Below are 21,625 nucleotides of genomic sequence, written 5' to 3' on the forward strand. Positions count from 1 at the left end.
TTTGCACAGTGACAGTGCAATCATGCTAGGAATTAATGTTCTATCTGAAGGGAGGCTTTGCAAAATATTGTGTTTCAAGTCGTGGGATAATATGACATTCCATGATGACACAGACTTGAGGGAAGAGATGTGGACCTGTGGGCAATGAATAAACAACAACAATGTGCATTTATTATGTAATAAGTTGCTAGTGAAGAAAAGTTCTGACTTTGGTGTTTGGCTGGAGCCGCACCAATTACTTTTTTGCTGAAAGAAACCAGCTTGCTGTGGCACTGCTGTGGCGTTCTTTGGAGAACATCAGATCACATCACTGAAAATCTAATGAAGCAAGCTAACTTCCATTTAATTAAGGGCTTATATCATCCACTAACGAGTGAATGCTTCATTTGTTTGTTTGTTTTTCAATGTTTTCTAATATTTCTTACCCATCCTTCACCATAGGTTCGTGGGAGGTGGGGTAGAGGTGGAACAATATTTGTTACAATTACAAAAACAAGTAAACCCATTCCAACCAGAACACAACAATATGAATTCAGCAAACGTGGTGTGTCCCACAAAACAAAATATCTTAAATGTCAAAGCCCAGGGTAAAGAGGTGCAGTTAAAGCTACACATACCTCTGTGGGAAGGGAGTGCCACAGTTTAGGGGATGCCACAGTGAAAGCCCTCTCCCAGGCCATATTTCCTGCACTTATGAGAGTGACTGAACTGCTATGAGAGCCCCTTCTGCATATCTTAAAGGATCTTTAGGCTGGAAGGGATGGGGTTGCCATATTTCAAATAGAGAAAATCTGAACAAAATTTGGGAAAGCTGTTGAGCGAAATGGGTTGCGGATTTCCACCAGACACAGTTTATGACCGCATAATGGTCTTTCAGATACATCTTTTATCCATCAAGTGAATGTACAATTTAGATAATTACTAGGATATTGTCTGTCCATTATTTCTGTTTTAAAGGAATACTTTACATTAGATCACTTTCCATTCGCTTGGTTGGGGGTGGGGGATGGAGTCATGTGTACAAGGGTTGGTTTCTTTATGGTTCCTCATCTTGGAGAAACTGCCCTGCTATGTGCGGACTTGTCTAGTTGTCTAAAATGGATCATTGGGGGGGGGGGGGAGAGAAGAGTCCAGAGGTCTTCTGTGGAACCAGAAAGCTGTTGGAGTAGTAGGCACACTGCAGGTTTCCATTATGACTGACCATAAATAATGCTTCTGATCAAACCAGGGCAATATCAAACCAGTCTGACACTTAGGTTTCAAATGACAGAGGAAACCCCTCTGTCAGGTTAAATGCAGGTTAAATGCAGGATGAATGTTCATTGTTGTATAACTGCACCACAAACAAATCAGAATGAATGCTCAGTGAAAACCAGATTTAACTGCTGTGTCAGCTTCATATGAGCAAAGCAGGATGAATGCTTAATAAATAGGATTCCTCACTCCTCTTTTCTCAATTTCCCCCTCTCTCTCAGTCTCTCAACATTCTGTGCTACTGACTTATTACTGGGCTGTTTTGGAGTCCCCCCCTCTCAGATTTTTTTGTATACAGTCATACCTCGGTTTGAGTACTTTCAGTTTAAGTACTCCGCGGACCCGTCTGGAACGGATTAATCCACTTTCCATTATTTTCAATGGGAAAGTTCGCTTCAGGTTAAGTACGCTTCAGGTTAAGTACGGACTTCCGGAACCAGTTGTGTACTTAAACCAAGGTACCACTGTATTCAGGCTACTTCAAGTCTGTGAGAGTACTTCTCCCGTGCACAAGCATGGGAAGGCTCAGATTGGTATTAGTATACTGATTAGGCACTCAGAATTGACCAATCATAATCACATAATCACAACCATGTCTCCCCCACCCCCCAAAAAACACATCACATGGGAACATGGGGACAGCTGTTTGTCAAAAGCACAAGCTAGGCTTGGTGCCAAGTATCTGGTCAGCAACTTTTCTTAATTCAGTTTTTCAGCTATAACAGCACACCTTTCCTGCCTAATGGAGAGTGCAAAGAGAAAAGCCAGAAGGCAAGAGTAGACAACTACCCTGATGAAGTATGATCTCAATGCTTATGACCACAGAAGCACCTGAAATACTGCAGACTACAAAGAAAATCCAAATTGCAGGGTTTTTCTGGGGGTAACAGCGAAGGCGAAGGCACTATATTTCTGACCAAATAAGGATATTTAGCATTTGCACGAAGTACTTATTCTCTGAGCGTATCTGGACATCTTCAGGCCAGACTCTATTTTGCAAAGGTTATTAAAGGATACTGTACACATATCCAAATAATCATTCAAAATGTGCTCTAGCTACATTTTGCCATTTGCTGAGACAATGGCATCATTTATAGGCCAAGGATGGAGGCCATTTATAGGCCAAGGATGGCTAGGGGAGGAACGGGTTTACAGCAGGGTAAGTATTGCCAAGGTCGGGGCAGGATTGGGATTTGTTTTTAAATTGCAGGCTGTGTACTTCAGCCCTAGAAGTGGAGAACACTCAGACATAACAAAAATCTACAAAGTCAGGAGAAAATCTTCAACAAAAAGGCGACAAAAGCACTTTTACCAAGCAAAATGAAACTAAAAGTGTATACAATACTGTATGTATGTATGTATGTATGTATGTGTGTGTGTGTGTGTATATATATAGCTTTGAAATTTTTTAAACTTTATTGAAATTCAAATCAAAACAAATCATACAAATCATACAGAATATCATATAACCAAACTTGCAAATAAAAAGTGTAAATAAAATCTGATACAGAAATCTTCCAGACTTTCCTGTATATTCCCTCTACTCAATCTATATCTTATTAAACTAATCATATCGTAAATAAACATAACAAACAAAACAAACAAAATTATCCTTTCCATCCATAAAACTTCCACTTATCTCGGGTTGACTGAGTTTTAACTAATTACTGCCTCCCTTGCCATGATATACTTCCCTAATATTTCCTCTTATAGTTGCAATCTTTGCGAACAGTACAGAGAATTAGAAATAAATCCAGGATTTCAATGTAGGGCACTGTTTCTTCATATAACCCCCAAATTTTTCCCATCTTTGATAAAATTTCTGGTTGCTGCCCCCCCTAATTATATCTGTTAATTTCGCTAGGTCTAAATAGCTGAGTAATTTCTCCTGCCACTCACTGATTTTCGTTATTTCTTGTCTTTTCCAGTATGTAGCAATTAATATTCTTGAAGCTGCAGTTGCGTAGAGAAATATTCTTTCATCTTGCTTATTTATTCCTTCATCTAACATTACTAATAAAAAATATTCAGGATTTTTCTTTATATTATACTTCAATATTTTTTAAATTTCATCAAAGATCTGGTTCCAATAGGGTTGAATCTTTTCACATTGCCACCACATGTGCATGAACATCCCCATTTCTTTTTGGCACCTCCAACATAAATTGTTTTTTGTTTTATACACTTTGTGTATCTTGACCGGCATCAAGTACCATTTATAAAACATTTTAATCATGTTTTCCCTAATTCCTTCAGAGGCTGTGAATTTCCATGAAATTTTCCATAACCTTTCCCATTGTTCTAATTGTATCACTTTCCCCAAATTGGATGCCCATTTTATCTTCATTTCCTTTGTTATCTCATCTCTGTCCTCCCATTCGAGTAGTACATTATACATTTTGGAAATGATTTTATTATTATTTTGCAACAGATGCTCTTCTAACAGTGAGGGTTTCTCCAGAAAACCTTTTTGTAATTTATCTTTATTGAATTTACTATTTATTTGATGGAACTGAATCCAACCCGTCAAGAAATGTTTTATATCTTCATACTCTTTTAATTTGAGCTTCCCTTCCTTTTCTTCTATTAGATCTTTATATTTTCCCCACTTTCCATCTGAATTCCTCTTCTTCATTGTTATTATTTCCACCGGTGACAGCCATCTGGGGGTTTCGGGCTCTAATAGCCTTTTATGTTTCTTCCATATTTTCAACAAAGATTTGTTTATAACATGATTATTAAACCCTTTATTTACTTTTACTTTATCCTCCCCCAGATAGGCATGCCAACCGAATTTATTTTCGTGCCCCTCTAATAATTTATGGTTATCTAACATTATCCATTCTGTCAGCCAAAGGAAGCCCACCACATCATGATATAGATTTAAGTCTGCCAATGCCAAACCTCCCCTACTTTTAATATCAATCATTAACTTATATTTGATTCTTGCGGGTTTGTAATTCCAGATAAATTTGGTAATGTCTTTTTTACACTGTTTGAAGATACCAGCTTTTGATCCTAGAATTGGTAACATTTGAAATAAGAAAAGCATTTGGGGCAAAATATTCATCTTAATACATGCAATCCTACCTAAAAGTGATAACTTTAATCTACCCCACCCTTCTAATTCTTTCTTTATTTCTTTCCATTTTTTGATATAATTATCCTTAAACAAATTATTATTATTATTATTATTATTATTATTTGTAATCCAGATGCCCAGATATTTCATTTTATTCACTATCTTTAACCCCACCTCCTTTTGTAAATAGTGAGGGCATTAGATAAACTTGTGCTACATTCATTTGTAAAGTCAAGGTCACAATCCAACAGCTGTCTACAATTCTTGTTCAATGGCAGTTTACCCTGCCATTGAACACTAGTTGTCTGGTGGGGGTGGAAAGAAAAAGATTGAATTTTCCCAACTAAGAAAATGCAATACGGGGAAAATATAATTTCCCCACAGGAGTGCTATTTGAGGGAGGACATCTGGATCCTACACAACAACGAATGTAAGAAACCACTTTCAATTCACCTCCAAAAACTGGATAAGCCTTGAGATTTGAAGATTTAACAGGTCACAACATCTCTGGAATGTGCAAGTCTGGAGTTACAGAAGAAACCTACAGTATTTGCCTGGTGTTATAGGTCAGAAGTCAAGGCATTCTGAGTTAGCATCTCCTGAAAGTGTTGGCATCTCCTGAAAGTGTTGGCCTTCAAAAATACCGGTAGAAACAAGCTGGTATTTATTCTGTCTGCTGAATTAACTTTTTTCTATGAGTAGAGCTAAAATTTGGTCAAGATAATTGTTCTAAATGTCATGAAATGCATGCAAAAAAAGCTATTACTAAAAGGTCATCCAGTAGTGTAGTTGCATCACCATAAGGATTTTTAGATATATACGTCTTGTAGAAAATCAGAAATGTTTGTATTAATCAAAAATGTGCCAGATATATGCAACTAAGAGCTTTTAAAAGGGATGAGGAGATTGAGCATGACTTGCAGTGATTTTGATGGTATATTGGCTGTCTGTGTGCAGATCCAGATCATTGAGCCTGAGCTTCCACAGCCACGGCCCATAAGCATATGTTCTATGCTTATGATAGTATTTTATTCTCTTGCTAACTATGCTGTTTTAAATGCACATTTTATACTTGACTTCCTTTAGTGATGTTTTCTTTTGATTTTTCTTTTGTTATCTTTGCTGTGTTAGATGTGCATTCTGTAGTTGACCTCCTTTGCAATGTTTTATTTTGAAATCTTAAAGATAATATTTTAGTTTTCTCTTAATTATGTTGCCTTGAATGTATACTTTGATGTTTTAATGTGTTGTTAGCCGCTTTGAGTTTTTCCCCCATAAAAATATAAAGTGGTATAAACATGAAATGAATAGAAAACATCCTGGCCCTCACTGACAAGTGACAGCCAAAGAACTCACACTCCCAGCTCTGTTTCTTCCAAAGTCATAAATCAGATTGGTACATAAGCAAGGCACTGGTTACAAGGTTTAGCAGGTGCAAGGAAATTATAGCGACATGGTTAAGCACCAGCTAAGACTTTGATCCAACAAGCAATGTTCCCCTTGCATCTTCCTTTTGAACAGCAAGGTGAGCACAGTTCCTAGCACAGCAAACAGCTGGAGTCCTTGGACAGGGTAAGTAAATGGGTACCCGGATTCCTATGAGTGGGTTGGGTCTTCAAAGCTTGTCTGGGCTGGCATCTCCATGGAGGCGGAAAAGGAGTTGGCACCAGCACAGCATCTGACTTATTCTCAATCACTTCCACAGAAGGGGGAAGCTCTTCATTGACAGGAGGTGACACCAAAGGCAGCTCCACAATAGGAGAAGTCTGACGAGAGGCATCAGATACCACAGGGGTGGAACACTTCCTTGTCAACCCACTTGATATCTCCTCTGGATCCAGATGCTTACTCTTTGGATCACGGGCCTCTTCCTTGTATTATGACATTTGTTGGGAGCACGATTTTGCTTTCTCCAACCTGCTGGGACCCTCCCCGGGTCATCAAGCTCCAACTCCCCAAACTCCTTCCATCCTTTCATAGGACTGAACCATCCCCTCCATAACATCTCAGTGGAGCTCATTAAACACAAACTGTTAAAACACAGTTACGAGTGCTGCTGCATGCATTATAAATATACAACGCTATTGCAATCATGCAGTCATTCTTACTGAACTACGATTCCAGCTTGATGGGTCTACTGTTCATCTTCTCACACTGATCACAAACTTGGACGACACAGAAACCATTAGGTTTTGGAACACTGCTGTCACAGTGGCCGGAGCGGGCTACTTCAGAGTAACAACTCTACACAGCTCTGCATTTTATTCTTTTATTGGTGCTGCGTATTTACAGTGCTGAAGTCATTGCTATTTACACGGAGCTATGTGTTCAGTCGGGTTCAGAACCTCCGAATGGCTTTTGGCGCGTCTTTCTCCAACACAAAAGCCTGGGTAGACCCATCCTCTTTCCCCTCCGCTTTCTGCGCAATTCCGGAGTTGGGGGATGGGTCTCCCCCCCTTATTTGCCCCTTCCTGTCCCACCTGGGACCCTGGCTCCGCTACCTTGCCTGAGCCTCGGACACGACTTCCTGCTTCCCCACTGGAATCGGAACTCTCTCTGCTTTCCCCTGTGCTCGGGGATGGGCTTGAACTCAGGAGGGGAGGGACTTCGCGATATCCCCTGTCCCTCACATCCACCCCCCTCCCAAGCTCCCCTTCTCCCCTCCCCAGGTCCCCCCCAGGTGTCGGTGACGACTGGAAGCCTAAGAACTCAGTACTTTCCGAGCCCGTTGGTGTGAACACCTCCCCCCAGTCCTGCAAGCCCCCCCCTTCCGCCTGGGAGGACTGGAATCCCAAAAAGTCCGCGGCGTCAGAGCTGGTGGGGGTAAAAATGTGCTGCCAGTCTGCTTCTTCCTCTGACTGGGTGGATCTCGGCGACGCCCATACTTCTTCCTCTGGTTCCTCAAACTCCGCTTCCCATCCCCATGGTGAACTGCTCTCCAGTACTTCCTCCCCCTCCCCCTCCCTTTCCATGTGCCAGGGCTTGGGTCTGTGGGGAAAGAGGGCGTGAAATTCTTCCACCAAGAATTCCTCCTGTATCTGAGTGGCTGGGACCCATTGATTCTGTGACGGTGGAGCATCCTCCCATGCCATGAGGTACTCCAGGCCCCCCACCCCTCTCCGTGAATCAAGGATGGCCGTGGCCTCATTGAGTTGCTCCCTGCCTTCCCTCTCCCCCCCCTCCCTCGGGGGTTTGTTCGCTGTCTCGGAGCCTGCTGCTTTCCCTGTACGGCGACAGCAGCGATCTATGAAACACTGGATGCACCCTCATGTCCTCTGGTAGTGCCAATCTGAAGGCCACCGGATTGACCTGTTGCGTGACCGTGAAGGGGCCCAGCCGTCTGGGCGCCAGCTTTTTGCACCTCCCTCTAATGGGAAGGCCCTCCGAGGACAACCAAACCTTGTCCCCCACCCTGATGACCTCCCCTTGTCGCCTGTGGCGATCTGCCCCCTTCTTGTACGCTTCCTTGGCCCTCTCCAAGTGTTCTCGGAGCTGCTGGTGCACCGTCTCCAGTTCCTCTGCCCAATCCTCTGCCAGTGGGCCCTCCTCCTCCTCCTCCCCCTCCCTCTCCGGGAAAGATCTGAGGTCGTGCCCATAATTGGCCTTAAAGGGCGACACCCCTGTGGAGACGTGCACTGCATTATTGTAGGCAAATTCCGCCAGTGGCAGGCGATCCACCCAGTCCGTTTGTCTCTGGCTGACGTAGCATCTTAGGTACTGCTGCAGAATGGCGTTGACCCTCTCCGCCTGTCCGTTGGTCTGCGGGTGTCTCGCCGTCGATAAGCTGACCTCCACCTGCAGGAGGTTCATGAGCCGCCTCCAGAAGCTGGAAACAAATTGGCGGCCACGATCCGAAATAACCCTTGAAGGTAATCCATACAGTCTGAATACGTGGTCAACAAACAGTTTGGCTGTCTCTTCTGCAGAGACCGCCCTGGCACACGGTATAAAGTGGCACATTTTGGACATAAGGTCCACCACCACCAACACTGCGGTCTTGCCCCTGGACGCAGGCAGGTCCGTGATGAAGTCCATGGACACCACTTCCCACGGCCTGTGTGGTGTGGCTAAGGGCTCCAGCAATCCTGCTGGGGCTGCTCTGACTACCTTTGCCCGCTGGCAGGTGTCACAGCCCCGTACATAGTCTCTAACATCTTCCCGCACCCCTGGCCACCAGAAGTGTCTCATGACTAGGTGAGCGGTTTTGTCCCTTCCAAAATGACCTGCCGTCGGGTTGTCGTGCATCTGCTTGAGGACCTTACGTCTAAGCTGGGTGGTGGGCAGGTACAGTGCCCCCTTGTAGAAAAGCAGCCCCCTGCGTTCTGCAAAGTCTTTTGCCTGCTCCCTCCCCCCTCTCAGTTCTCTGAAGATGCGGGTGGCAAACTCATCAGCTGCTGTCAGTGCTGTGAGTTCTGCCTCGCTCACCACTGCTGCTCCGCAGGACCATGCTGATGGGGGGAAAATGTGCCTGGGTGCTGGTGGCAACTCCTGCTCCATGTACTCTGGTTTGCGGGAGAGGGCATCCGCCCTGACATTCTGCTCCCCCGGGATGTAGTGGATGGAGAAGTTGAAGTTCGAGAAGAACTCTGCCCACCGTATCTGCCGCTGGTTGAGCACCCTGGCTGTTCTCCAGAACTCCAGGTTCTTGTGGTCTGTGCACACCTGGATGGGGTGCTTGGCGCCCACCAGGAAGTGTCGCCAGTGCTGGAAAGCAGCGTGGATCGCAAGAAGTTCCCTATCAAACACCGTGTAGTTGCGCTCCGGCTGGGTCAGCTTCCTGGAGAAGAAGGCACAAGGTCTCCACTCTCTGTTGGCGTCCAGTTGCAACAGGATCGCTCCCAAAGCCCTGTCTGAAGCGTCTGTTTCCACGCGTAGGGGCGCATCCTGCACCACGTGGAACAGGTTTTGGTCTGAAGCGAACACCCTCTTGAGGCTTTCGAACGCTGCTTGCGCCTCTGGTGTCCACCTGAACTTCTGCTTGCCTCTCAGGCAGTCCGTGATGGGAGCCATAACACGCGAGAAGTTCTTGATGAATTTCCTGTAGAAGTTGGCGAAGCCTAGGAGGCGTTGGGCATCTTTGCGCGTCCTGGGGCTGTGCCAGTCCAGGATGGCCTGCACCTTGTCCTTGTCCATCGCCAGCCCCTTGTCTGACAGTTTGTAGCCCAGGAAGTCTACTTCCCTGGTGTGAAACTTGCACTTCTCCAGCTTCACATACAGGTGGTTCTCCTTCAGGCGCTGCAACACCTCCCTGACATCCTTCACATGTTGCACTGGGTCATTGGAATAGATAAGGATGTCATCCAGGAAGACCAAGCAGTTCTTGAAGAGGAGGGACCCCAGGACGTGGTGCATGAAGGCCTGGAAGCATGCTGAGCCCCCTTGCAACCTGAAGGGCATCACCAGATATTCAAAAGAGCCCAGAGGCGTGAACATCGTGGTTTTCCACTCATCGCCTTCCCGGATCCTGATCAAGTTGTACGCCCCCCTCAGGTCTAGCTTGGTGAAAATCTTGCCCCTGCGTGCCGCTGTCAGGAGATCGTCCACTCTGGGCATGGGGAAAGCCACTGGCTCTGTCACTGAATTGAGCCGTCTAAAATCCACCACAAGACGGCGCTGTTGCGTGTCTTTCTTGTCCACCCAGAAGACCGGGCTGCCCCCTGCTGCCTTGCTTTCTCTGATGAACCCCCGTTTGAGGTTCTTGTCTATAAACGCACGCAGATCCTCCAGTTCCTGATCTGACATGGCGTACAGCTTGGCTGGGGGTATCGTTGCCCCTGGCACCAGGTTGATCTGGCAGTCAAAAGACCTGTGTGGGGGTAGGTGGTCGGACTCCGCTTCGCTGAAGACCTCCTGCAGGTCCCAGTATGGTTTGGGTATCGCCTCACCCCCCTTGACGTGCATGGTGGCCACCGTGGCTATCGGAGGCCCCTCCCCTGGTTGGTGCTGCATGCAATGTTCCAGACAAAAGTCCGACCCAAACGTGATGCATCTCTGGTGCCAACTGATGGAGGGGTCGTGGTGCGCCAGCCAGCTCATGCCCAAGACGATGGGGGGGTCTGAGATGGTGGTGACGTTGAATGCCAGTGTCTCTGAGTGCCTTCCCACCGTCATTCTCATGGGGGGGGGTTGATGAGTGATGGCCCCTCCCAGCAACTCCCTGCCGTCAATGGTGGCTACGTGCAGGGGAAAGTCCAGCTGCAGAAGCTGGATCTGGTGCTCTTCTGCAAAGTTTCTCGAGAAGAAGTTGGCTGATGCACCACTGTCAATTAAGGCGAGGACCGTCAGGGGATAGCCATTTGGGAGCGTTAGCGTCACTTCTAGAACCACTCCTGCTCTGGGAGGGGTGGGCTGGCTCTGCTCCGCGCTGTGCGGGTGGGCGGGCTGGGGCTGTTGTCTGCTGACTGCGCCTGGCTGCTGCCCCTTGTCTCCTGCAACCAGGCTTTCCCGTTTCCCTGCTGTGGTGCTGCGTCAGTGGGGGAGGGCACAACTGTTCCCGCCTTTCCTTGCCACTCTCTGCGATGTGGGCAGTCTCTGACGAGATGCTGGGGGGAGTTGCAGAGAAAGCAATTCCCGCCCCTTCCCTCCTTGCGTCTTGTCGCCGCTGGGGTTTGAAAAGCCCGCGCGCGCGCTATCAATTTGCATGGGTTCCTGGTCCTGGCTGGCCCCAGGCGTGGCTTGGAAGGGTTGTTGGGGGAGTGGCTTCTCCTGCGACCGTGGGAACCAAGCCCGCTTTGCGCGCGTTGCTTGCTTGTCGTTCCACCGGGATTCCTGTCTCACCCCCACCGCCAGAGCCGCTTTGCTCAGCTGATCCATATTACTGGGCTTTGGACCTCTCGAGAGCTCATCTTTCACATCCTCATTCAACCCCAGGTAGAACGCCGCTTCCATCGGAGGCGAGTGCAGTTCCCACCCCAGTCTGTGCACTAGCATGGTGAATCTCGCCCAATATTCGCGAACTGTCATTGTTCTTTGCCTTAAATTATGCAGTTCCTCCTTGGTCTGGTCCATATGGCTATCGGACGCATACATAGTTTTTAAAGCCTCTAGAAATAGTTTGACATTCTTCATGCAAGGATTTTTTGTCGCGATTAACGGTCTTAGCCACTCCCTGGCTGCCCCTGTAAGGTGTTCCACAATAAACGCTACCCTGTGCTCATCATCAGGGAACTCATCATGGTGCAGCTCAAGAGCATACACGATCTCAGTCTCAAAGCCATGATATTCCCTCGGGTCTCCATTGAACTTGCTTACTAGGGTCCCCGCTCTCCTTCCTGGCAGCACTTGGAGTTGGGGGGCCCCTCCCGCCTTGTTTTTCTCGGCATCCAACTTGTTTTGGAGCTCTACCGCCACCGCCCTTAATTGCTGCTCTTTTTCCTGAAGCGCTCTCACCTGTTCCGCAAGTTGTAGCCTGTCCTCCTGGACCTTCTTGGTTTCTTCTTTAGCTGCCTTTAATTCCCCCTGTGCCTGCAGCGCCAGTTGCTGCAGGTCCTGTTGGGCTTTCTCCGCGATCTGCCGCCATTTCTCCGCCTCTGACGCACTCATCCCGGCAACTCCAAAGTAGCCCCAAAAAAGATTCGGAGGTTGCTCTCACAGTGGCCGGAGCAGGCTACTTCAGAGTAACGACTCTACACAGCTCTGCATTTTATTCTTTTATTGGTGCTGCGTATTTACAGTGCTGAAGTCATTGCTATTTACACGGAGCTATGTGTTCAGTCGGGTTCAGAACCTCCGAATGGCTTTTGGCGCGTCTTTCTCCAACACAAAAGCCTGGGTAGACCCATCCTCTTTCCCCTCCGCTTTCTGCGCAATTCCGGAGTTGGGGGGATGGGTCTCCCCCCCTTATTTGCCCCTTCCTGTCCCACCTGGGACCCTGGCTCCGCTACCTTGCCTGAGCCTCAGACACGACTTCCTGCTTCCCCACTGGAATCGGAACTCTCTCTGCTTTCCCCTGTGCTCGGGGATGGGCTTGAACTCAGGAGGGGAGGGACTTCGCGATATCCCCTGTCCCTCACAACTGCACTAATCAATTGCAAGCTTAAATGTTTTATCATCTTTTGGTGGGGCTCCCAACCATTCATAATCAAGGCACGTCAAAACCACAAGTCCATTTCCAGGAGCTTCTGTGGTGCACTTATGAGACATTGCTATGACCCCAATGAAAACACCACCACCACAATAGTGCCAGATATGGAGTACTGTAAGTGTGTGGGCAAACTGAACAACCAGATGCACAAATAATTAGTAACATCACTTCTATCCGCTGTCTCAGCCCACAGATCTCAAACTCCCTCGCTGTTGGTTTTACAAAGCCTGTAAGATTTCAGAAATGGATCTGAAGATGTGGCCTAAATGTGAGGGGGCAGTTGCTTCACATTCTGGACCCCTGAGAATGCTTGCTTCAACATTCGTTGGTCACCAACTTCAAGTGAACATTTTGGTGATTTTTGGCATCCAGAGCTCTCTCCATTTCCTGCTGCTCCACAGTCAAAGAGCACATCCTTTGTCAGATTTAAAACTTAAGCATAACAAACTCAGAAACATAATGGCAAGTTCCTCACAGAAGGAAGCTACAGATACAGCCGCTCAGAAGAAAGAGCTGTGAGTTTATGAAAGAGACCTTTGTGCGCTGACAGTCAGAGTCTTTAAGAGGCTGGCAGATCTGAAGCAGACTCAGTGTGACATCAGGATAAAAGCAAAAAAAGTTCTTTCAGGCAGCAGAACACATATTATAAGACCACTCTTTTCACTTCAGCAAGGTAACCTGAATACCTCCCTCACCATCAGACGGCAACTGAGACACTTCTACTTTCACCTTACTCCCACTGAGATAGTGTTTTAGAGGAGCAGATTTGCCACCAGTTTCTACAAGTCATTTCCTATGTTATTTGGGGGAAATGTGCAATCCAACCCTGGATCAGTATTGTTCACATTTGTCTGCCAACATAACAACAACTGTTTTAAATGACTCCCAAAGCTTTTACAAAATGAGCCTGGAGGGAGCCATCTCACGGCATCTTGTACTTTCCAAGTATTTGTCTGAAATTAACTGGAGCAGAGGTGGCCACTCAACTGAATGACCATTTGAGTCTATAGAAAGGAAAAGCTGAGCCAAAATCTTTACTCTCCATCAACCTAGGGTGGAGGTGGTCAGAGGATATCAAATCTACAGTAAATAGAACACAAATATTGCAGTCAGGATAAGTCAAGAAAATCAAGCACAAGTCCATTATTGCTGACAATATTTGGGGGTTTAAACACAACTAAAATTATGGTAGGTAGTGGTGCTACACAAGGAGAAGTGGGAAATCATTTTATTTTGGTATTTGCATCCTGCTTTTTCAAGGCAAAACCCCTACACAAAGTGGCTTGCCAATAAATGCATATGGCATCGACCACAAAATTTCATTTTAAAGGATATGGGGATAGACAATTTGTTTGATCTTATTAGTTATTTGCGTAACCCATGGTGGATAGGGAACTGCAGCCAGGAAGTGAGGTAACATTCCCTTTGGATTGTAATGAATTTTCAACCAGAGGGATATTGCTTGCTCCCAGACTTTTAATTTCACTCTGGGAAGTCCTGCCTCTTGCCTTAACACTGCATTAACACCTATGCAGTAGAAATCTCCAGTCTGCCTAAACTGCCATAAGGGAACTTCATAAGGGTGCTTCCAGACACCCTTCATGGGCCATGAATATCACAAATTGATTATTGGCAATATTTTAAAATAAATAAATGTTGGATTTATTCAGAAAGGGTAAATCCGGATTACATGGGTGGGGGAAAATATGGGCTGGCATTTTGTTATCAATGACATCATAACAAATTATCTCTGAAGCTGAAGGGGCTTTCAATAGATTTTTTTTAAAAAATATGTTTTTCTATACTGCTTAATTGCCAGAGTTTGTGGTATGGCATGGATGCCTGCTGTTCAAAGAAGAGCTGGGGAAACAAAAATGCCACTGGCCACATCCCTAAAGTAGTTCTTTGGATCCCAGCCTATGCAAACTGAACAAATTTGTATTTATTTTCTTGCTTTGGGTTTTATTCTGACACTGGTATATCTGGTGAGAGACATGAAGCTATATATAGCAGAGGCATTCTGTGTCCACAGGAAGTGCTGTTTAATCTCTTTCTGGCTCCAGAAATTTCAGATATTGCTCACACACATTTTCAAGCCTATCTTTGCAGTCTTAAGGGCTAGAAACTTGCATGAAAGGAAAGAAATGACAACATGAATATGCAATATGCTAGCTTGTGCGTTCAATGTAAAAACCCTATCTTTCTGTGCTGCTGCAGCATCACAATACTGTCCACCCCCTTTAAAAAACCCCGCGTAGACTTGGCATCAGATACCAGCTATCTGTATGCCTCTTAAGAGGCCAAATTTTCATTTTTGCAGACCACAGTTCGAAACAGACAGGAACCTAAGTTGGAAACTGGTTGATAATTATGAAAGTCATTTAGAAATCAGTACTATGTTCCTCTTCTCAGTCCTAAATTTTCTTATACCTAATGCATGTGGAAGATTCCTTTCTGAGATGTAGATTAGTTTTCACGAGGCCACTTGGGATTTGTAATACACTGCCTAGGCAACTATGGAGCGCTCTCTTTCCTTCCTTGCAAGTTGCGTGTGATGCCACTTTGTCCCTTATTAGTTGTTGCTCCATGTTTGTAAGCATGGGGCAGAGGCAAGAAGATGGGGCAGTGGTTGGAGCACTGGCATAGGCAGCAACACTTTTACATGGGAGATGAGTGGTGGATGCTGTTCAGAAGGAGACCCCTCTTTTCCCCACTGGCCACCTTCATTTCCCCACCCAATCTTGCAAGTGGAGCCAGATCCAGGTCAGCAATTTTTCTGGCAGAAGTGGAAATCGCAGGGCAGGGGCAGGACTGGTTGATGGAGACTGAGAAGAGAGTGAGGTCTCTGCTATGGTGGGGCAGGGGCAGAGGTTCACTCCAGGGACCGAATAATAGGTGGTTGTATTAAAGTTAGAGTGTGCTTGTCTTAGTTAAATGAGAGCTTCTGCGAGAAACAAGCTTGTGTGAGACACACATGTTAAATGAGGAGGGGGATGAGTGACTGCTCAGTCCTGTTGAATGTAACCATCCAGAAAAGTGTAGGATTAGGGTTTTTAAAATCACTACATTTCCTATCCCCAACACAACAGCCAGGCTTGTGATGTGTTTTTTTCTAAATGTTTACATGATGCATACAGCCCAAAGGAGGACATGTGAGTTATTTTATCTGGAAAATTCCTAGCTAAATTGATTGCTTGTGTAAAGACTTCAGAGCCCACAGTATTGCTCAGAAAATTATAGCCTTTTTTAAGAGTTTCTAAATTTTGAGAATCAATGCACCACCCACCGACCTTTTGGAGTGCTTCGTTCAAGAAACAGAGACAGAAATCATATTATATAGATGCATATGCTTGTAAATTTATTAATTTTAATTACGAGCAGAAACCCTTATTTAGGGGCAGGGCATTTTGCCAAAGAAGCTACCCAGTTCCCAAAATATTTGCTGGTTTTGATATACTAGTGAGAGAACAAGATCAGGTTTTTCTACACCCTCTCAACAAAAGCTTAGAAATTGCTACTGAAAGCAGGCTACAATTCTACAGAATTACTTCATCCAGAGATGGTGGTAATAAAGACACAGAGAATAGGGGACAAAATGACCAGGCCCATCACTGGAGAGAAAAGGGGAAAATAAATAGGCTTGCCATACATCCGGAAAATTCCGGACATGCCTGGAAATCGGACACCCAAAATGGCGTCTGGGACAATTTTGGGGTTTTTTTCCTGGGGTTTCTTTGCGGGGCACATGGCAAGGGCTCCAGTTGCCCATGGTGCTGCTGCTGTTGGCACTGCCCGTTGCTTCTCTTGTTTGGCTGTGCGTGGCTGCCCTGTCAGGGAACTGCTTCTCTGAGGCATGGGTGGCGCACTAGACGTCAGTGGCACAGTGGGCTCTTGCCGTGGCCACAGTGCCAGCACCTTACGCGCATTTCCCAGGGGCCTGGACCCACCGTTTACGTCTCCAAGCCTGCCCACCTGGCCACAAGGTGCGAGCGCTCCTCCCAACAACTCCCACTGTCTCCTGCAGGTAAAAAGGTGGCAACACAGGCTCATGTGCAAGTGAAGCAATGGCCAGGCGTGCCCGCTGAGGGAAGCGGGAAGGCAGGGAATCCAGGGCGGGTATTGGGGGGGTGTCCAGATTTTTACGTTTTGAAATATGGCAAGCCTAAAAATAAAAGGTAATGAAACTAAAAGCTGAATGCTACAAACCTTTGTGTGACCCAGCTCAGTGCATATGCTGCCACCTGTATGGAGTGCTGAAGTTTCTTACCTTACTCCAAAGCCCTAGCAGTTAACCCCACAGCATGCCCAGCAGATTTACTGAGCAGTCAAAGCAAAAGCAATAATGACCAGGCAAACCTGCATCTTGCAGGCCACCAAATACTCAGTAGTTAAGCTGCCTTATTTTGCCAGTGACCATTCCCTTCCTAGAACTGTTCTTCTGGAGGGTTCACATCATACTTGCTATTTTGTTTAAGCACACCTGTTCCTTGAACACAACTGGCCTACTATTTTCTTCTCCAATGCCCAACTCATCTAATGTGTTCAGATTAATTCTCATCTGTCATAACTGAGATACCATCCATGACAGACATCTGTTATAACTGAAATACCAGGACGGCAGTCAGTGGTGTAGTGGAGCAAGGACAAAAACACTGCCACATGTCACAGCAGGGATGACAATATCATCTCCTGGGGCACTATCTGTCAATCCTCTGCATGCCAAATAAATACACTCTAGTCTTCTCAGAAACTAAGAAACTAAGCATAGAAAGAGGTAGGTTGTATTAGCACAAACATCTAAGGGTTAAGCTGCCATGTTTATTTTGGAAAATTCCGAAATCCCTTTATTATGGGCAACTGGTGGGTCATAAAATAGCAAGGAACCTTCCGAGTCCAGCAGAGATTGTCATAAGACTGGAGGGTGGTTACGAGTAAAAAGCTAGCTTGGAATTGACGTCAGCATTGGTTATAGGGACTGTCGTGAAGGGATTTGCATTTACCACTACAACACTGATGGCAGTACTGACTATTATCGGGACCTTGGCAATATTTATCCCTGAAAGGAACCTATGAACATGGCAAACCCCTACAAACAAATGCCAGTGGTGCTGTTGAGAAAAGAGCAGGCCACAGCACCAGCCATGTCAAAGCTAGTTATTACTTCTGTATAGCACAGGGGTCAGCAAACTTTTTCAGCAGGGGGCCGGCCCACTGTCCCTCGGACCTTGTGGGGGGCCGGACTATATTTTGGAAAAAAAATATGAATGAATTCCTATGCCCCACAAATAACCCAGAGATGCATTTTAAATAAAAGAACACATTCTACTCATGTAAAAACACGCTGATTCCCGGACCGTCTGCGGGCCAGATTTAGAAGGCAATTGGGCTGCCCCTGGGCCTTAGTTTGGGAACCCCTGGTATAGCACAAGAAGATGATATAAAACTCAAGTGTCAAAAACAGAATGTCCTGTGCAGGGGTGACCCACTCCTAACCCATAGGACTGACTGCACCCCCCCAAAAAAAATCCACCCCCAAGAGCAAACCACAGCACAGGGGGGAATAGATACAGTGCTGAGGTAAGGCTGTTATTTCATGCTATACATATTTCTCTGTCCTCCTTCATTACTAATAGAAACAAAACAAGCTAGGTAACTAAGAATACACGGGATGCAGGTGGTGCTGTGGGTTAAACCACAGAGCCTAGGGCTTGCCGATCAGAAGGTTGGCAGTTCAAATCCCTGCAACGGGGTGAGCTCCCATTGCTCAGTCCCAGCTCCTGCCAACCTAGCAGTTTGAAAGCACGTCAAAGTGCAAGTACCAGTAGATAAATAGGTACCACTACAGCGGGAAGGTAAACGGTGTTTCCGTGCACTGCCCTGGTTCGCCAGAAGCGGCTTTGTCATGCTGGCCACATGACCTGGAAGCTGTACGCCGGCTCCCTCGGCCAATAACGTGAGATGAGCGCCGCAACCCCCGAGTCGGTCCCAACTTGACCTAATGGTCAGGGGTACCTTTACCTTAACCTTTTTAGCCAAGAATAAGCCAACACCACCAAATTTGTGAATTTCATACAAGTTGTAGAATTCAGCTTTCCTTGGCATACAATACAAGGAACATTTGAGCAGAGTTTTGATTTTAAGCACTTCAAAAGTACAGATGGGTACCCAGCCTCCAACAAACTCAATGATTTACAAAACAGCAGGCGCAGTGGATGTCAAGGCGTTATGCTGCTCATCAGTAACAACATTCAGCGAATGCCTCTGACACATTCCGCACTGTGGTCACAACAGCAATTCATGGCACTCTCTGGGGGAAATGCTGTGTTTACAGAGTCACGTTTACTTACTGTACAGTATGTTTGTTCTTCGTAAGTAAGTGCTTCAAAAGTCTAAGGTCTTCTAAAAAATGAACTCTACAGTCGGAATGAGAGCAGATCCTCCTGCATTCCTGTGGAACTACAGAAGTGTTCGATGTCACCTCAGCGTATTCCTATGTTGCGCACGTGTCTCATAAACAAAGAACAACACAAACTGCAGCAGAGGAAAATGGCAAATCAGCCATTTGTAGCAGAGGGGAAAGGGGCAAAGCTCAGGAGGAGCAGAAAGCATTGCACCTGTTGCAGCCTTCTCATAGTCTCAATTACATACATGGGATAAGGACAATTTCTGTTGTATGTACTTCTTTAAACATTTGTCTTTCACAGTTTTCCTTGGAATGTACCACTGCACAATGCTACAGGCTATTACCTTAAATAGACATAAAGAGGACTGTCAGTTAAAACATGCATGCCCAAACAGCTAAACAGCAAAACAGCCATTTTTACTTGCACAGTTGGCATACAAAGTCAAAGGATACTATTAGCGTCACAGCTTTGGCAAACCTAGGATATAAATACTTCAGAGTATTAGTCTGCATAAAACAGTTATTGGCTTTCTACCATGCACCGCTTAAATTCAGACCCCTGTCTGTGGTGCTGAACTCACAAGCTACAACTAGGCTACTGAACTCTTGAGATCCATTTTGATCCTCTTCCTATATGTCACAAGCAAACATACTACATGCCACTTCACACATTGCACTGAAGGAAGTGCACAGTCTTCTACTTGGATGCAATTAGTCACAGCAACAGAACCATATCGCAGTGGCTTCAGACGATTCTCTAGGCTGACATTTCTTCACTTTCATCTCAGAGGCCTGCCTGGCCTCTACCTTTTATCTACTTTGAAAGAAACAAACCTATAAAAGTTGTTTTGCTTTTGTTTGTTTTTTAAGAATGGGGCTGTCATTACAATGCACTGGACTTACCAGTCACTTTACAGGCTTCCAAAGCAGCATCTGGCTGTTGATGAGTAAATGGTATAAAAAAGCTGGACTCCTCTTTACGGTTACACATCTCATCTGTCACTTTTCCCTCTCTACTCATCGCTTCTAGTTGCTCTGAAGAACCAGGGACAGTCTTCGTGAGAACAATCCCCCCTTCCTTTGATGCCCCCAGCAATGCCACACTTTCCAGAGATGTTTTTGCATCTTTAATAAAGGCAGTTATTCTTTCTTCACCTTGAGGGCACTCAAGGGCAGCAAAATCCTCTTTTTTTGACACCAGGGACATTGGCGCAGTATTTTCTCCATCATCCTTGTGCTCTTTCTGCTGTTCTGATAAAGTGGAGGGAATAGCTTTCTCCATTCCTTGTGGATTTCACCGTGTCAATTTGACAAACCAAACATCAAGGCTTTGGGTGGATTTGCATCAATTACTGCCAGACAACCTATAATAAAAAAGTGACAAAATGTTCAAAAGACTGAATTTCACACAAGCCCTTTTCAGACATTTTGGTTAAGATGCAGTACACTTAACAGCTTCTGAATTTATATAACAAATGCTTCAAAAATTGTAGCTAAGGCCTAACAACAGCTCAAATTTCTGGTGTGGAGCACAGCAATTCCTATTTTAACAGGCTAGCATGCTACAAGAAAATGAAAAATATGAAAAATGAAAAACATATTAACCTCAACTTCACTGTTGGACAGAGGGTGGCCAACCTGCAGCATGTGAAACAGGTAGTAGTAGGTTGTAGCATGCCCAGACTGGACAGGAAGGCTGGTAGGTCTGGCCATGACCCAGTAACGTCTGAATTAGTCCTGCAGTGCCAGCTCAGTCCCTGACTAATCAGACTAGAAGCCACTATAACCTCTGTGGCGGATTGCAAACTTGTGGGCCTCCAAATGTGGTTTGTCTATAGATCTCCTCATTTCTGACCACTGACCGTGATGGCTGGGGGTGATGGAGCCTGAGCATCATATGGAAGCCAGAAGAAGAAGAAGAAGAAGAAGAAGAAGAAGAAGAAGAAGAAGAAGAAGAAGAAGAAGAAGAAGAAGAAGAAGGAGAAGGAGAAGAAGAAGAAGAGGAGGAGGAGGAGGAGGAGGAGGAGGAGGAGGAGGAGGAGGAGGAAGAGGAGGAGGAGTTTGGATTTGATATCCCACTTTATCACTACCCTAAGGAGTCTCAAAGCAGCTAACAATCTCCTTCCCCTTCCTTCCCAACAACAAACACTCTGTGAGGTGAGTGGGGCTGAGAGACTTCAAAGAAGTGTGACTAGCCCAAGGTCACCCAGCAGCTGCATGTGGAGGAGCCGAGATGCGAACCCGGTTCACCAGATTACGAGTCTACCGCTCTTAACCACTACACCACACTGGCTCTACAGTGTTTCTCACACCAATTCTAAGTGGTATTATATCATGCTTTGGGCTTTCTCTTTATTTGGCAACAGTGGCTATTAGCCATAATTGCCATGTTCTACCTCCACTGCCAAGAGGCAGTATGCTTTGAATGTCAGTTGTTGTGAAGAATGTCAGTTGTTGTGAACCACCGGTGGGGAGAGTGCTACTGGACTCAGGTCCTGAGTCTAAACCTCCCAGAATAGGCCCCTGTGTTTGGCCAGAGTGCTGAACTAGGTGGTCCTTTGGCTTGATCTAGCTGATCTCTAATGTTCTTATTATCATAATCAAAAGAGTCATAGGGTGTTGTTGTTTTCTACAACTGACTAGCATGACTATCCCTCTGGAACTTGCCAGGAAGATTGTCCACAATGAATTATCTAGTTTGGGATTTAAGAGTAGGCCCATACCTTCACTATAAAATAACAGTGGGATGAGCTCTATAGACTTGTCCACATCCTTAATGAAAAGTGTGTCTTAACCACATTTC

General features: G+C 45.7%; 1 protein-coding gene across 10 annotated transcripts in view; it reads right to left on the reverse strand.

Moving 5' to 3' along the window:
- The window catches only part of WIZ (WIZ zinc finger), a 71,333-nt gene that overhangs the window by 40,406 nt on the left and 9,302 nt on the right, over positions 1 to 21,625 (reverse strand). For all 10 annotated transcript variants that reach the window (XM_035104739.2, XM_035104738.2, XM_035104740.2 and 7 more), the window contains one exon: positions 19,726 to 20,186. In XM_035104739.2, the coding sequence (XP_034960630.1) occupies positions 19,726 to 20,104 (379 nt within the window). In that variant the 5' untranslated portion in view covers positions 20,105 to 20,186. The remainder of the gene's footprint in view (positions 1 to 19,725; positions 20,187 to 21,625) is intronic.

This window comes from Zootoca vivipara, chromosome 2, assembly GCF_963506605.1.
Source record: "Zootoca vivipara chromosome 2, rZooViv1.1, whole genome shotgun sequence".
Lineage (NCBI taxonomy): Eukaryota > Metazoa > Chordata > Lepidosauria > Squamata > Lacertidae > Zootoca > Zootoca vivipara.